This window comes from Solea solea, chromosome 2, assembly GCF_958295425.1.
Source record: "Solea solea chromosome 2, fSolSol10.1, whole genome shotgun sequence".
NCBI lineage: Eukaryota > Metazoa > Chordata > Actinopteri > Pleuronectiformes > Soleidae > Solea > Solea solea.
In genome coordinates this window covers 8,267,399-8,285,864 of record NC_081135.1, presented here as the reverse complement: position 1 = coordinate 8,285,864, position 18,466 = coordinate 8,267,399, and the positions used below count along the sequence as shown (strand labels likewise).

At 40.3% G+C, this 18,466-nt stretch overlaps 1 protein-coding gene across 2 annotated transcripts in view; it reads right to left on the bottom strand.

Annotated features, from left to right (window-relative positions):
• Positions 1-1,659: 1,659 nt before the first annotated feature.
• The window catches only part of LOC131443610 (activin receptor type-2A-like), a 41,434-nt gene continuing 24,627 nt past the window's right edge, over positions 1,660-18,466 (bottom strand). The window contains exons 5-12 of one of the 2 annotated variants that reach the window (XM_058613385.1): positions 16,936-16,959; positions 11,232-11,375; positions 10,967-11,110; positions 8,599-8,744; positions 8,386-8,500; positions 7,756-7,894; positions 7,539-7,669; positions 1,660-6,877 (exon numbers count right to left, since the gene is read on the bottom strand). In XM_058613385.1, the coding sequence (XP_058469368.1) occupies positions 6,683-6,877; positions 7,539-7,669; positions 7,756-7,894; positions 8,386-8,500; positions 8,599-8,744; positions 10,967-11,110; positions 11,232-11,375; positions 16,936-16,959 (1,038 nt within the window). In that variant the 3' untranslated portion in view covers positions 1,660-6,682. The remainder of the gene's footprint in view (positions 6,878-7,538; positions 7,670-7,755; positions 7,895-8,385; positions 8,501-8,598; positions 8,745-10,966; positions 11,111-11,231; positions 11,376-16,935; positions 16,960-18,466) is intronic. The other variant, XM_058613393.1, reaches the window with a different exon arrangement.

The following is an 18,466-nucleotide window of genomic DNA, read 5'->3' as shown; positions in this document are numbered from 1 at the left end:
TGTGTCTTTCATTTCATTCACCCAAACAAATCTATATTTGAAAAAGCAAATGGCTGCATTCAACCTTTAATAAAATCGAGATATTATTCAACAATATACATTATAAAAAGTTTATCCATAAATACATACATCTTACTTAGGTTTGGATGTTTTTAAATACACAATTACAGTCTGACAGGCTGGAGTCTCACTTCATCGACTGAATGCTGCCATCTAGTGGTGGATTTTTGCAGTCATCAATACTCACCTGGTCCAGGAGAGCTGAGACAAGTTACACCATCATTCACAATCACAGCACAGGGGATGGATGGTCCTTAAAAATGACAACAGTAATTTAACAGTACATTTTTCTCCTCCACTCCGAAAAACAACTTCTGCTCAACATGTACACAACAATCAGGTCTATTAACATGTTATATGAGTCATATAAGGGACTTGGCCGGTCAATTTACTCTTTGTGGCCCTGAACAGGTTTAGATTTAAAGGTTATTAAACATCTCACAGTTTAACTTTAGTATATTATTCAAAATCAACTGCTACTGAAACCTAGAATATTTATGTACATGCAAAATGTGTATTTTTGTAACCATACAATGTACATACATAAGCATTAAATGCTGAATTGTGTTGAAAAATCCCAGTTTCCCCCTAAATCAATGTCAAATTGCAGTATCTTACACGAATATTCCAACTAAACTGTCAAAATAAACTTAAGGCGACACGATGCCAGTCAGACGATGTGATTAAATCAGCGGGAAATAAGGAAAACAACAGCATTCACAATCTAAAAACACATTTATTTACATCACGTGGATCTCTTCAGCTGATAAAAACGATGGCTGGCTAACATTAGCCAGGAGTCACAGCGCTGATCAAGGATCAGGTTTGTCTCCTCTGTGATAACGTGTCCAGGGTTTCTGAAGGTTTTCCTATTCTTTGATGTTTTGCAAAGGGATTTCTCTTTTCTCTCTCGTCACTGGGAGCTCAAAAAGTCAGTGGTCAGGGTGAAAGCCCTGGAGCTGGTAGAGACTCTCGCCCAAGAACACCCAGTACATTTTGGATTTTTTTTTTCTTCTTTTCCAGTTGTCCCATTTTCACATTTGTGTCAGTAACATTACACATAGTGTCACATGTATGAGGAGTGAAGAAACAATACATTTTCATAATTTTTTTAGAGACTTTTTAAAACAGTTGTCTTGCCGGGAAAACCAGAAACCCTTTGAACACCATTACCAGTAGTGGTTGCCTTGTCAGATCCTGGATCAGCAATGCAACTTGAAAGCCTCGAGAAATATGGGGTCAAAATGCTTCAGTGTTTTTTTTTTTTTTATTTATTATTATTATTATTTTTTGTTTGTTTGCTTTTTGTAGAAACTTCAGGCCTAGCAACCAAATCCATCTTGCTGCCAAGACAGTCTTGGTGGTGAGGTCACTGGAGTTCAATGTTTCCTCTAAAATTCTAACCAACAGTAGAAGAAAGCAGGAGATTGAGATGATAGAATGAAATACCTGTAGTGGACAATTGTATTATCACATACGGAGTATTGCAATTGCTCTTAAAGAGCTTCAGGGGTTCTTCAAAATGCAACCATCAGAGGGCCCCAACAGGTTCCTTGTGGAACACCGTGGGCTAAACACCTGACATTTTTTTCTTAAGTGCTTTCTTTCTTTCTTTCCAAAACCAACGAGCCTCTAGCTTTCAGCTTAAACAAAGCTCCACTTAATTTTTTCCCCCCGTAGTATCGGAAAACGGTCATGCAGCTAGGCCGGATCCTGCTGCCGAGTCAAAAACACAAGAAAAGCATACATGAATGTAGAGGAAACACTGAAGTTCAACACGCACTTATATAAAGATTCAGCTCAGAGTATATAGTTGATACAGGTATTTATGTTCTCATGTCTGTACAGATCCTAGACTGCTTAAAATAGTGGGGGCAACAAGACACAAACATTTCACTGGTAGTTTATATGCACAGCAATGTGAGGTGCTGGGCTGGAGGAGGTCGAGACAGAGAACACGTAAAGCCTTTCACGCTGAGAAACCCATTCATACGCCCTTAAATGACAAAGGTCAGTTTTGATGCGGAGTTGATTCGGAGCAGGTTTGTGAAGGAGTTTACGTCCTGAGGGGGAACCGGTGAAGCTAATGAAGCTAATCTGTCACAAGCAGGCAACTGTACAAGTAAGAGGTATATGAATGGATCTCCATGTGCGTCGGCTTTACTGGTTTCTATGGCGACGGGGGTGGGGGTGGGGGGGCACAATCACACGAAACCAGCCAAAACGCAAAGCCCTCTATAGTTACACAGGGCGGGGCTCAATCCATCAAAATACACACAATACTGGAATCCAGGAGTCTGAAGAACATTCATTCTCGGTCGTCGTCTGTCCATATAGACTGAATAGAAAGAAGCATGTTACAGTTTATATCTTTTTAAAATCAATGAAAGTTTTTTTTTTTCCTGAATTACAACCAAAAACCCACCCCAACCCCCCCAACGACAGCAACCATAAAACGTGCCAACTCTTGCAACATTATTCTGAGTTGCACCTGAGCTCTGATCCCCACAACCTCAGGCCTGTAAATAAAAAAAAAATAAATACAACATATATCAATATGCAAGGTCACGGATAAAAAAAAAAAAAATTTAAAAAATTAAAATTAAAATGCTACAAGTTATTTGTATGTGTGTGTATATTGAAAGTCACTCCTGCAGCTGATCCTACAGAAGTGTAGGGTAGTTTGCGGCACTGGTTGCATATAACTCGCTAGAACTTAGAAAAGCATAGTACTGAATCCCTGAATGGTATTTGTCAGTTTGGGCTGGTTGTTCACACGCAGTTTAAACTCAAGCTGTAAAGATAAAGATCACTATCATGTACCAAAAGTCATGGGATGAAACCACCAACCAAATGCTGGCACATTTTTATCATTATTCTGTAGTTTTATCTGTGGCTGATAGGTTTGTTGACACTATCAGACACTTTGGCAGGAAACCAACCAACATTTGGAGGCTTTAAAAAAAACAAAACACTTGGCTGTTAAAACACTGGTGTACACATTTTCTGATTGAGGACACAAACTTCTGTGGGTGGGGGGGAACAAGGCGGGGCTAATACTGGTGTGTTTGAGCCAGTCAGCAATCACTGAGATAAAAAGAATCCTCCTGCTGCTGTTCACCCATGTAAAGCTTTCTAGAAATTTTTTTTTCTCAAACTGGTGAGAAAAAAAGCCCACAACTTAACCCCAATTAAAATTTGCTCATTTGAATCCCTTTTCCTAAGGAGAAGCCTGGTTATAATCTTTTTTTTTTTTTTTTTTTGGCCTTGCTCTTTTCCCCAAAAGAAATCCCTGTGAGTGAGGTAGTTCTTACTAAGGAGCTGCTGGGGTTTGCAGTACTGATCGTCCCTGATAGTTCGAGCTTCAAGGACCAAACACAGCTGTTTCTGAAGTGCAGCGAACTGAAAGACAGCAGCGGCAAAAGGAAGCGATATCGATGTGAATATCGTAGTCGTGCTACAGTGAGTGAATAACAAGATGATGGCTTGAACTTCCTTCAGGTTTGCTGTGTTGTTGTTGTCGTTGCGATCACTTCAGATCTCACGCGTGTGTCACATTACTCTCGACCCTCTTCACTTTAGAAGTGTAACAGGAGTTAAGTGTGTCTGAACTGCAAAAACACTTAGATTTTATGTTTCATCCACTTCCTGAAGTTGTTTGGCCGTTTAAAGTCTGTATTAGAAAAATGACAAATGTAAATAAGAGCATGTATCGCGGGATACATGAGGTACATGGGAGTGATCTAAAGTAATAAAGCTCAGTAACGGGTTTGAATTTTTGCTGTGTGAAGATTTGCACTGACTCCTCTGACAATAATTTTGTAAAAAAAATAAATTGTAGTGTTTGACATGTTTTACTTGGCTCATGGTTACCGTTAGTTCTATCTTAGTGTTTACTTAAAACTGCTATAAATAAGAAATGTGTCGGCAGAAAGACATTTCTTCAAGTTTTAAAGACTCCCATCCACATCAACTTGATTTTAAAATGCTTGATTTTAAACAGCGTGCTGTAAAACCATCCCAAAGCTTGAGGAGAGACTGCAGGTCGGCCGGCACCAGTGCTCAATGTCCCTCAGGGGAAATCAAGACTCAAAAATGTCATTGCTACCTTCACAACAATGACAGATACATCCGTTTTGCCTGACATCTACAAGAGTAACTAATACGGACACGTAGTAATGGCACCAGGATGAAAGAGAGAAAGAGACGTCCCTCCTCTTAACTGCGGTTAGCTGTGAGATTTTGGTGTCAGCAGGATTTCAGAACCATGACTGTCCTGTGTGAGGAACTTAAAAATGCAAATTCACAAGCACTTTATCCTTTTCTCTTTTTTTTTTTATAATCACATCAACATTACTGTGGAAACTACTGAATCTGTTACCTTAAAGCAGGTTGTGGCTAAATCTGAAGAAAGACATGCAATGTACTTTTACCCAGCTTGTTGCTCAGAGCTAGTAAAGGTCTGACCAGTTTCTCGGGAACCTCAGGGAAACAAATGACCCAAGATGTCCACCACCTATCTGTCCAGTTCAAAAGAAAACACCAACTCAGGCAAATCAAATCTGAAAAAAATGGTGGTAACACTGAAAACAGCAGAAAGACTGATTAAGTAGATGACCAGAGTCAGAGTTAGACCTTATTTGGCTTGCTTGGAAAGACGGAGAAACACATGGGGCAACAACCAAGCTGTGTGTTTGCGACAAACTAGTTCTCTAGCCGGATCTACATGGACTGTTCTTACAACAGCATGGCTGAGCAACCCTTACATGTAGAGACGAGGCAGGAGGGTGACAGCATAAGAATTGGTGAGAGAGGAAGAACTCCAGTCCAAGACAGGTAAGGATGAGGAGGAACGAGTGGTAGATGTAAGGAGGTGGTGAGTAGCAAAGATTCCTGAGGTGTATCAAAAGAGAGCAGAGGCTCTTGATAGTGATCCAAAAAAAGTAAAAGATGTGTGCAATCAAATCAAAAGCAAGCTGGCTCAGCTAAATACAGGTGCAATTCCAAAGTAGGGCTGGGTATCCCCCGGAAACTTCCTCCAAACTGCACTTTTAAACCTAATACCTTTCCAAAATTTAACACATTGGATGATTTTTGTTGTTGTTGTTGTTGTTGTTGTCATTCTGTTTTTTTTTCAAAATAGAATCAGACCACACACAAGTGATTTCACAAAATAATAATAAAAAAAAGAACAATAAGAATAAGCTCCACAAGTCTGACAACCTTTAAGTCTTCTGATTCGGTATTAATACCAAAAAAACAAGGTATCATTAGTTGGTACCCAACACTAATCCAGAGAGAAATAAACACATATACTATTATATCCACATCTCATGGCCAAAATTAGACTTGTCAGCGAACAGATATCACTACTCTGTTGACAGTTGACACGGCAAACCAAAAAACGGAAAATAATCACTTAAAACAACAAATTCATCATGGTGCGTGTGTGTGTGTGTGTGTGTGTGTGTTTTCTTTTCCCCCATTCTAAGAACAAAATCTCAAGGAGAATAAAACGGACAAACAAACAGCCGGAGAGAGTTATTATAAAGTCAAAAATCAAAAGTGGAGCAAAAACTAAACTGAGACACAGAGAAAGGGGAGGAAAAACGGGAGCGCCACATGTGTTGACGGCTGTGTATGACCGAGCATATCAAGGCTTTTTTGTCCACTCGCGTTTCCCGCGAGTGTCAAGGGTGACAGCGGATCGTTGCGATGTCATGAAGAGCCAAGGTTGTTGAGAAGATGGGAGCTATGACTATGAACTGAGGGAGGGACTAAATTTAAACTGTGTCCATCTGAACTGAGGTATACCTGGTTGAAGGAGGTTTATGGTTTTTTTTTAACCGTTGTAATGCTTGAAAATGGACCCCTCCCTCCCCTCCCCCCTTTAAAATAAGCTTGATTACCAAGTCGTCTGGGTCCATAATACACTATGTACAGCAGCATTACACTATAAACATTCAAAAGCCGTTGCTTATTGGCAGAACGATAGTCGTTTCTTCAAAAGAGAAAAAAACAAAAAAACGCACACGAGAAAACAGCAAATGCATTGAGAGCTGGGTAATTTTCTTTTTTTTTTCCATTTTTTTCTCTTTTTTTTGTTACACTAAAATGCACTGAGAGTTCGGTGAATTTCCTCCGCAAGATCTTCTCTCTCCATAGAAAACCGAGCAGAACAGGTTGCCCTCCTATGTGTATGTACGTGTGTGTATATGTGTATAAAAACAAGACATGATAAAAGTGTAGAGTGTCGACGTCCCAGCATGTCAGCACTGTCACTCAGTGATGTCGTCTGTCATCATAAATATCCTGAATCGTTGGCTCGACATGAGAGAGCTTTGACTTGTTAAAATGTTAAAATCCTTAGGCACACATATCAAAATGAGGTGGATATCAACTGATGTGGTGAGGTGGGCGCAGGGTGTTTCCTGAACGTGAGTAGCGGCCCGCACTTAAAAGAACAAAAAGATAAAAGAAAAAAACAAAAGGAAAATGTAAATAAAGGAGAAAAAAAAAATAAAAATCAAAACCACTCCGCCAACCAACCAGGGTCGGCTGTTCATCCCCTCGTGTTGATCCATGTTTCTCCATGCTCGTCTGGTGTCAACCGATTGGCCAATCATAAGCTGGACTCCTTGGGTGGGAGGTCCACGTTGGTCACCATGGTGACAACAGTGACGATCTCCTCGGGGCCGATGACGGGGGCCTGGCGCTGCATTTGGCCAATGCGCTCCTCGACACAGCCGGCGGACAGGCGGGCCTCAGCCTCGTGGTCCCAGCAGTCCTCGATGGTTTCACAGAGCATGGCCAAACCCTGGGGGAGAGAAGTGGATCAGTGTCACGGCCGTTCACAGCCTTCTCTGCTCATTCTATCATCTCTTTTCATTATAACGTTTTTTTTTTATTTATCTTCTAAAAAAAGAGGCAAATTACAAATTTAATTTTGATTATTTTCTACAACATTGTATTTAACTAAAGTAACTATTAAATGATTTTAATGGTTATACCCTCACCTTTACACCTTTTCAACTGATTATTGATGCAAGTATCTCATCCAAAAAAATCACATGGCAGTGACTCAACGCATGTAAACAGGTACACAAGGTCAAGGCGAGCAACTGAGGTTCAAAATGAGCATCAGCATGGAGAAGAAAGGTGATTTAAATGACCTTTGACTTTTGAGTATTTCAGAAACTGCTAATCTACATGGATTTGCATGCACATCTATCTCTATTGTTAACAGAGAATGGTCCGAAAAAGAGGAAAATATCCAGTGAGGGACAGTTCTCTGGGTGAAAATGCCTTATTGATGCCAGAGGTCAGAGGAGAACGACCAATCTTGTTTGAGATGACAGAATAACTACTAAATATTACAACCAACGTATGTAGACGACCATCTGAACACCACACTGGGTGCCACTCCTACCACTGTATGAGGTGTCCTCATAAACTTTAACAATAGAGAATGTTCTCACCGTATGTTTCTGCCAGCAGTCTCGCAGACAGGGCCGCAGTTTCTTATGCACAACAACCTCCTGCATGTCTTCCAGAGACGGATGCTGACCCACCTCCTCCTCAAATGGCAGCATGTACTCGTCTACGGGGCCTGTTGACAGAGCCACATGTCCGACACTGAAATTAATCTGGAGCAAAACAACACAGTAGGAACCGTCGTTTCAGACTCAATCTTACCATCGGCAGCCGTGCACCGTGAAGCAAGCTCCCACAGCACGAGGCCAAAGGCGTACATGTCAATGCGTAGGAAGGAGTCACGCTGGAAGTTGATGGCACCCTCCAGGACCTCAGGAGCCATGTAGCGCCGTGTTCCCACCTGAAATGGAACAAAGTCAAGGGATAGATGTTTTGTATTAGGTACAAAAGGTCATGACACAGCTCACAGATGAGTTGAAGTGATTCTAGTCATCAAGGGACATGCACCGTGTTAGATTTGCAGGTCAAAATCCAACCAAAACAAAAACAGAATCAGATAAACATGATTTATAAACCATTAAATTAAGTCATTTAGAGCAAATTCATTGGAGCTTTACACAAAAAGTGATGGTCGAACACAAAGGAACAAATCTGTGTCACACAAGTGTCTTTAAATAAACTAGAAACCTTCATATATATATGTATATTAAAACATAATAATCTATTTCTAGATTTCACCCCAACACTGCCACCCACAGGTGCTAAGATAATGGTGACTCAATACCATTACTAACAATACGCAAGAAGTCAACTTTATCTTTTTATTGTAAGTCTGAGAAGCCAGAGGCAACCTAAAAGGGCAGAAAATGCACCTTTAAGTGTAGATTTTACCTGTCCATGTGTGTCTCCTGCTGACTTTCCAGCCTCAAAGGTCAGCGCAAGGCCAAAGTCAGCTATGCAGGCTGTCAGATTATTCTTCAACAGCACATTCTTAGTCTTAATGTCCCTAAGAAGCAACAAAAGAAATATCTTCAGTCCCAACAGATCCCTCGGTGCAGTGTCTTCATGAAAGCGGACCAATATCCAGGTGTTCCACCAACATACCTGTGAGCAATGGAGGGTTTGTGTCCGTCCTTGTGTCCTGGGATGTCCTCATGGAGGTAGGCCAGGCCACGGGCTGCTGACTGGCTGATGTGGCAAAGCTCGTTCCAGGACACCACGTTGGCCTTCAGGTAGTCCGTCAGTGAACCCTAGAGAGGGAGAGAGGGAGGGCAAGGAAATATGTTTTCAATGCGTAGAAAAAAGCAATAGAAACAGAGAAAGTTCACTCCAAATATTTGTAATAAGATTGAAAAATGTATCTTATTGAATATAACACTGTGTGAATTTTGTTTTTTTCTTTCTTGAGCAGGAAGTGAAATACTTAAAAAAAAAAAGATGATTATCAAAGAACTAAGAAAGCTTTCAGAACTACATGGAACATTCACTGTTCATGGTGAATAACAGAGCTGTGATAAATGCTCGTCGTTTATTTGTTGTGCCGTTTCCTGACTGCTGTTTAAATATGAATTTATCAAGGAAAGGTTTGCCAAGCGCACACACACAAGCTCTTTATCACCAAAGATTTGTTTACATTTCTCCATTGATTTAGTACCGTTCTGCTCTGCGGATATTTGACTTTTACTGTTTCTGTTTTAGATACCGGTCACCTCCGAGGACCTTCATTTCAGCCGGAAATGAAGGAAAAATCGAAATATAAACAGGATAATTGTGTCCTAATGTTTTGAGCTAAATCGGTTTTACTTCCTTATCCTACACGCACCATCTTTGTGCTTACATAATAAATGCCAATATAACACAAGGTCACTGCTGGCAAGTGGCCATTGAGATGCAGTTCAACTGTTTGGTCACTAGAGGGAAGGCAGCACCAACACATGCAGTAGAGGAAAGGTTTCATGACCATTTCTGTTGTCCTATTTTCAGAAAGACATCCCTACGTGTGCTTGTCCTTGTGTACGTTCAGTATTGTCGGTTGATTTTCTTTCTGAATCATAAGATAAGATTGATACATGGAATTTTAGAGGAGTGCATAAGCTTTGAGGCGAGCCACTGCATGCTATAAACACATACATCAGGCTGCTTGAACACATTAACCACGGTGCCACAAATTAGCTGTCATGAAAACATTCACTGTTGCAGTTGTGTTACACAAGCTCGAATCCGAGGTGTGACACACTTTGACACCTGCCCAGGAGGAAAAGGTCGAATTCTAAGCAATGAATCCCGCAAAGGCTTTGAAAAATAATTGTAGTACATGGTCGATAAGGCACTTAAACATGTTTCTGATATATTTCCAGTCGTATGACCTTTCCTAGAAGTACTTTAAACAAATTCCTTCAATGTTATTTCCACTTGGAGAGCTGCTACAAATCAGAGTAGCACTTTTAGACATGCTCCAGGGTTAAGTGGATTAGTCCAAGAGTTGTACTGCTGGGGATAAAGCCTCCTTGCCACGCCCACAACCTTTAATTTTTCAACCTTTATTCACGCAAGGAAGGTTCTTTAAGCACGCACGCAGATTCAAATTCTTGAGTCTGGCTGGAAAATTCCAGCAAGTGAAGCGTACGAGAGTCGCTCTCTACTTTGTCGGTAATGACCCTCAAAGCACACAGGGACTTAAAGCCCCAAGTGCTACAAAGACCGCGGTCGAGAGGGAGAAGAAGCACGACGGGGCTCACAAAGCTTGCGACTAGCTTCTCTGAGAAAACGAGGCTTTAAAAGAATCAAAAAAAGTTCTTGACAAATCAAAGTATGCTTTCGACAACATAAGTTAGCCGCCTGCCCTCGAGGGCCCTTCTTTGATCTGTGTACAATATGCATGACACGATACACTTTAGACCACTACATCACCACATTAACATGGACACAGTGGTGTAGTAATACGGACACAAATGAAAAAAAGAAAACTGGCAGGACAACCAGAAATTATTTTTGAATGCGTGGTAAACTTAGCTCAGCACTTATCCCCTGTAACTTTACTGCAATTAACCATAACTGGCCTTAAATAATCAGTTATTCAGTTATGGAATACTTTTTTTTTATTATATTTATACTTTTTTTATAGTATTTCAGCTTTAGTATTGGTAGGAATTATTTAATTGTTACGACCAGCTTACTTTTCATCTTTCACCTAGTACAGCAATAATTTCCAAGTCTAAACACGAAGTTCAGACCTAGTTTTGAAATACGGTTTATTTGCATGTAAACTTTAAAGAACCAACAACCTACAAATCTCAAAACCAATAAGACAAAACCTTTACCAGTGTCGTAATTCCACAGCTGTTGACACAGCTCATTTATTTAACATGTAATTCAGTTGAAAGAGGCATTTATTGAAAATACTGAACTGTATCAGAAAATCAATTAAACTCGCTTATTTGCTTGTGGTATATCTCTATCACTAGTAGCATACCTTGTCATGGTAGGCGGTGATGAGCCACAGCTCTAGGTCCAGGTTGTTGTTCCTCTTCTCCACACCAATAAAGTGGAGGAGGTTCTCGTGCTTCATGCCGTTCACGCTGTACATCTCATACTCGTTCTGCCAAGACAGCTTGTCCTACACGAGAGCGGAAAGACGGATACAGATGGTTTTACATTTATTCACAGGCTCAAACCTCACCATCTCCACCGTTCAGAAGAGTCAAAAGTGAGCAAAGCTACGGTGTCCAGTCGCAGACCTGAATCGGGAAGATCTTGACGGCCACGTAGTCGTTCAGCAGCTGGGCTTTCCACACGCACCCAAAGCGGCCCCTGGCTTTCACCTCAATCAGTTGCAAGGGTTTGTGTCCCATAATGGGAGATGGGGGTGAGGGGCCGGGATCCTGCAGAGAGAGTGGACAAGAAGGGAGGACATCGTCATTCTATATTCTTATTTATTAATTTTTCTTTCTAAAGCTTTAAGAGCATTGGGTTACAATGAAGTTGAGCATCCTTTTGTCTCAGAGAGAGTGAGCCTGAAGAGCTCAGGCCGGCAGAATCAATATCATCATCGCATCTTAAATCACATATTACACCTTACATTTATAGACTGGCTTTAATGGGATGGTGCTCTCCGATTATTATTTTTCTTCTCGTGGCATACCTTTGTTATGCTGTGTTGCCTTCTCATTTCTTTTTTTTTTGTTAAACATACTTTATTTATGTTATATTATCTGTTGTTTGATTTATTAAATTGTGAAAGCACTTGATAAAGACTTCATTAGAAATGCTGCATTTTTTAAATGTATTTGTGGTAGCGAAGACACAGCTTACAAAGTAGAATTTAGTTATTCATTTAAATTCAGTTAAAACCCTCAGGGCTACATTTGCTAACAGATTTGCCTTCAGTTTACAGAGGAAACTGGAAGGACGCCAGTTTGATGCCAATGAGTTGCAGGGGGAAGTTAAAATATAAACTAACCATGAGCAAGGCACATGACGTTATAAGCCTCGAGATGAATGAATATGAAGAAGGCCACACTGTATAATTCCTAATTACAATGATCAAATGGTTAAACAAAGACATTGTGTGAAACCCTGATAAGTCAAATCTCAAGTCTGTGTCGTGTATTCATGTGTAATCCCAAATAAAGAAAATTAAATGCATGGAAGTGTTTCACGTCTAAAGCATGTTAAACACAGCTAGAGATCAGGATTATGCTGATTACACTTTCACATGTGAATTCACAGCGAAGGACAGAGGGCGAGTGAGGATAGAGGGACACAAGGAGAGAGAGAGAGAGAGAGAGAGAGAGAGAGGCTTGAGTGGGGAAGGTTAAAAAGGAGCACACAGTGAGGGAGTCACATTTCCAAAGGATAAAAGGTAGAGCAGAAAGACCAGCACATGACTGATGGCCTTTGATGAAACCAGATATGCTGCTGTAAAAATCTCAACTTTACTTCCGTGCCTCTGTGTCGCGGCTGTCAGTAAAAAAGAAAAATCTTTTTCCCAAACAACCACAGCAGTGTTCATGTTTTTACATGAACCGAAGGCTTACAAGGCGCTTGATAAGCTGGAGCAAGTTTTAAGACCCTGAGGCCCACAGACAGGATCCACTCACACACTGTGATAATATATCAAAAGTGCATGCTTGTCAATCCTGGTCTGTTTTCTTATCTTCCCGTAAAAAAACCTCCTCCTTTTTTCTTTTTTTTTTTTTTTTACTTCCAAGGTTTGATGGAAACAACAATCAGAAAAATAAGGTTCCTTTGGATGGGGTACATTCCAGCACACAGGTTACCTCTGCTGCTGCATGTACTGTTTGGCATAAAATCTTTTCCACAAGTCAAACGTCAAAATCGACAATATCCCTTTCTTCCCACAGTGAAAAATGAGCTAAAGCGGTGCAGCCAGAAAAAGCCAAAAAGCATTTGACTGCAGGAGTAGTAAAACAGGGAGAAGTAGCTTCAGGTTTTTTAATACCTGTCCCAACAAGATTATTGCTGCTACTGAAGCTTACTGTATATAATTTATGAGTTTGATTTTTATCAAGTGGAAATCTGATGCCTGGTCATGAACTGCACGTAAAAACATAAACGAAGAGAAGCGTTTCACACTTTTAGACTCCAATTTCTCAGTCTCAGAACATTTTTGTAAGTAGTTAAACAACAAAAAGACTTGCGTCATTTAACACCGACGATGGTTCAGTGCGACATTTGGCACAAATAAAGCTGTTTAAATAAAGGAATTTTCACCGCAAATAAATGAATGACATTATTGTAAGTCCCCATTCTGTTATGAAATAAAATCAAGAAGTAACCGGTAAAATAAACAGACAAACCTGAAGTGCAGACAAATAATATTGAACATTTGTAAACTGATCCACTAACACATGATACATACAGTCCAAATCTTTAGTTCCATCCAAGCCCATAATGATGACTATATTGTATAAGACGCCATCCTCAATAGTACGGCATTCTGTTTTATTATAACCAGTTTATTTCTCTGAATGTTTATTATAATTGATTCATGTTCTTCAGCCTGGAATAGTTGTTTTGGTTTCAGTACCACATTCACACACCAAATACCTTCAAAGAAACATTAATCCCATCTAATGTATTATTGACGCTGTGGTGGTGCAATTATTGTAATAATAACAATTTCTGCTTATTTAACAAGGAGCTCTGCATGAATAAATAAAAGTATTTGTTGTTGTTTTTTTTTTGGTATAAATATGGAGCAGGATTTCCATCAGGGCAGTGGAGGAGGGGGAGGGGGGGAAAGGGGCTTCAAGTGGGAACTGGTGTGTTTACTTAAAGCCTTTCCTCCCTGACAGAGAGCTGCGAGGCAGACCTGCTGTCTCTACCCTCCGCTTTCACACCAAATGCCAGCCAAATGATGGGGAAAATTACCCATGATGGTGCCGAGGTTGGATTACAGAGAAGCCCGAATGTTCCCATGTAAGGACCCTGAAAAACCCTCCACATGAAAACATTGCACCAAAAAGAAGGAATTTACAGCTTTGATTCAGATACATGTCTCACATAGGGTTTTCCTGATTTAAGGCTTGTATCGTTTTGGTAGTCAGGCCTTCAGACGGAAAAGAAAGAGAAGTTTAGCTTGAGTTTGATTAGCTCAAGAGTGATCTCTACATGCTATCCCGTGTTAATCATCTTAGAAACATATGGTGTAGTTCGATGAGTGACCTTTATTGATTTATCTACTAAAGTTGAAGGATTTGGTACTTGGTAGTGGCAGGCTGTAATTTCAGATCTTGTGTGAGGTGCATTTAGTGGCATGACCGGAGCTTGAGGAACAACCGACATAAAACTGACAGATATCTGGTTTCAACCTTTTTCAATAGACCTGCAGCAGTGGAAAGGAATAAAAGTGAATATGCAGGAATATGTCTGGGTTTTTGCTAGTGCTGGGTGGTATGACCAAATAGTGCAGTATTACTTCAACAGTTTCACAGTATACAAAGACATTTTTCTCTTGAGCGAGAGAGAGAGGTGCAGTTTAGTGTGCGTGTGTGTAACTGCATATATTATTTGTACACTAATAATACATGTTTTCTGCTAAGTTGGTGTGATAAAGTGCTGATTGCTGCAGTTACTACCACAGTTACTGCCTCAGCTAAGCCCTTAGTATCTGTGGTGTGGCAGCGAAAAGGTTTCCCTGTACAACAGTGATTTGCCGCGTCACTTTCTGATTTTCACAAAAAAATTATACCACAGAAGAAATAAATACCGGTTTTCAGTATGAAATAGTACACCGTCCAACACTAGTTTTCGCTTGCATCACAACAAAAGGTAGAAAATGCACTTGTAAATGTACAATTACATGAACTGTAGCAGCTAAGTGAGGCACAATGTTCTGAAAAGGTTACATGAACAAACAAGTCGATCTTGGAGTGACGGCATTTGTTAAATGTTTGAAAAGAGGCCACAGGCCGTGATGTCACCCATAAGAATCTGAACTCTCGTTTTGAAGCCACAACTGTGATTCAGTCGCACCATGTCGACATTGTGCAACCAGACGTTCAGAGGCATCACCTGCAACTAGGCTCCTAATGGAAGATAATAGCTGTCAGTCACACTGTTTTTCCACACGTGCTGTATTTTCCTCTAAAGTTTAACATAATTGACAAAACTGTCTATTTGAAGAACACCTGAAACCATTTGAAGACTTGAAAACTAGCGATTGAGACCATACAATTTTATATTGTTGTTATAAATCAGGTTGGACGTCGGGTCCTTTTCCCATAGACTTCCATTCAAACTGATTCTTTTTTGCAACCATCATCAGTGGATATTCAATATATTCTCATTTTTGTGGTTGGTCTCAGAATGGCCCATTAACCTACAAAAACAAATAATCATTCAAGTCCATTTAAAAGTCTTAAAAGCGGTTTTAGTCAGACGAACACAATAATTATACCTTTTAGTTTTTTTCCCCAGCCGCATGTAGACTGGTTATGCTTTCCTGCTCTGTCTCGACTGCGCTGCCTTACAATGACATTGGTATGTCTGCACAAATATCTCCAACACCAAATTCTTGTGCAGCCACTGAGTTGAGTGAAATATAAGACACCTCCTCTGATCATGAGGTGCATGAGAAAATGACCATTGAAGGACACCCGTGATCAAAATACCGTGATGGTTCAAGGGCATAAAGCAGGCTGTCGTTAAGTCTGAGTCCAGGGTGAATTCCTGCTCAGTTACTCTGCCTCGCAACAGACATGACAGTTTGACCATGACTTTGATGTTAAAAGATTATTAATGGGTTTATGGGTGATGATGTGATGGTGGATACAAAAGCTGCTGCACGTTTAAAGCAAGTCATAGTCGCTCTTCTGTTTGTCCAAGATAACACTTTGATGACACCAGTTATTGCAGGATTCCTTTCTTTCCTTGCATCTGCATTGTTTATTGGAAACTCTCGTCTATTTTCCTGGCTTCTGCCTGACGAGGCGGCCAGGCCCAGCGTCCCTTGGGAGTCACTGGATCCCTTGTCCGATCACAGGGCGCCGTGGCCTCAAAACGGGGCGCATTACACTTAGTCAGCAGACCACAGGAAACAGGAAAACAGAATCTGCTGCTTCATTCCTTTCTTCTCATCTCTAAACCATCTCCCATAGCTTAATCGGGTTACACCTTCATCTATAACACCCACACAGGTCCGTGAGGGCTTGGTTTGAACTGTGTTTAGGTCCAGGTCAGGTACACAGTGATAAAAGTGCCATGACTTTTGAACAAGATGAAAACCTGAAATTACAGCGGAACAGAATATTAACGCTCTTGGTTTTATTTTGTGAGCTTCCTTCTCTTTTTCCCCATTTGCAGTTATTTCTTTTTCAATTTTGAGCCAGGGACACATATGCGAAGGCTTAGGCTGCTCTTGTACTCAAGTAATTTACACTCTCTGAATTGAAAATGTTCCAGGTAAATGGCAATGCTCCTACTTTTGCAAAATGCATCTGCACTCGTCCTCAGTCTGCATGTAAAATGGAAAAGCATGCTGCAGTTTCAGTTTTGAAACACCTCGTGCGTTGTCTCTCTGCATGAGAAAGCCATAGGTCTAGCAGATACCATTTTGGAAAATGGGTCACAGTACAAACAATGAATTACATAAACATCAGAGATGGACATTCATACCAAAAAAAAAGTGCTGGGGAGGGGGGGCTGCATTCAGGGCCATGTTGGCCACTTTCCACCATGCACAATATATTTTCAGCAGGGAAGCACAACAGACATCCATCCATGCAATAAACCCAAGCAGAAAAAAAGGAATATACAAAATGTGTTGCGAACCAAGTAAACGAGACGCAATAAAAAAAAAAAGCAAAAGGTACAAAATGGTGCTCTGAGATTAAGGGTGGAGAATTCATACCAAGCTCTGAACCCAAAAAGGGGGAGGGAGGGCTAACAGTGCTTCAACTTCAGTAAAACTGCTCTTACCTCCACCATAATGTGAAAGGCGTGCTTGTCGAAAAAGGAACATAAGAAGCAAACAGAGAAATTATTGCTATTTTCTGTCAGTTAGTGGATGAAATAGAAGCAGGTAAAAAGTCGGAGTTGATGTGTCGTCCCTGAACAGCCTTTCACTCCCACTTGTGCTCCAGACCAGGGCTTCCAAAGCTGTGGTCTGGGACACACAAAGGGTCACAGGTCTGTTTGTAAATAAGCATGAGAACAAAGGCAAGATGATTCATTTTATCAACTTAAATGATAGTGTTAAGCAAAGCAATTGAAAATGAACCGACCAATGTGGAAAAAGAAAAAAAAATGTACTAGATCACAGTAAAACCAAACTCACATAAATACAAAGTCGAGAACAAAAGCAACCTGATGACAGATGCATTCTTCTGTTTCAATGTACCCACAACAATCAAATAACACTGAAATTGGGATTTAAGAAAGAGAATGAAAGCCCATAAGCTTAAAGCAACACAAAGCTCAGAGCTTTCTCAACCATGGACCATGTTTTGGATTTTTTGTCATTTAAGACAGCAACTGGTGAAAGACTACAAACAAAAACTCAAACTTAAATGAGAAAGAACTTATATGAGGAACTATTTGATCAAGTTTCTGCATGGGATACCATTTGGAAGCTGTAGATGTTTGGGGGAGTATTAATTAACAGTTATCAATTAATATCCTGGCTGAAAATGGATGAAAAAAAAAACCACTCCCTAACAAAAAGTACACACTTTTGAAACTGCTCATAGCAGCATCTATAACACATAGACTTAAGCTATGCAGAATCCCAGCAGAGAGAAAAAACAAGATATAAAGCAACAACCAAGTCAAAATCACCACTACTAATGCCATAAAAAATATCTCAAAAAAAGAGCAAGGTTAGATAGAGGGGATCCTGATGATAGTTGAAGCCCACTGGCTTTGGGGAGATCTTTGTAAAGCTGCACCCAGATAAACAAGATGTAAGTAGGTAGTAAGTGATGACGCTAGTCAGAATTGAATGGAAGATACAATAAAATGAGGAAAAAGGGATCCCGGTCCTGGTTTAAGTCAAAGGGCTCCAGTTTGCCTCAAACTTCACACCGAAGTCTGAATAATGGAGGCTTGGTGGCAAATATGCAGTCCATGATGGCATCATGACTGTGCGAAATAAAGTTATTGTGCCACAAACATTTTTTTTCTCCGAATCTTAAACTAGATTTAATCTGTTTAAAAAGTTAATTTTGTGTGTGCAACAAACTCAAGCATGAGTTGTTTAATGAAAACCACTTCGAAGCACAACCTCCAGCCTAGGTCAATGTACAGACAACAACTACAAAAGAAAGTTCAGCTGTAGTATTATCTATATTTAGATGGGAACAACTACTTTTGCATTATGAATCTATGTCTCATTTCCTTGCAAAGGGAACTATTCACTGAAGAGAAAGACTATCACTGTTAAAGGTAGGGTGGGAGATCATTTTCTGGACCATTTTTTACTGTATTGCTTAAAATCCTCTTCACAACCCGA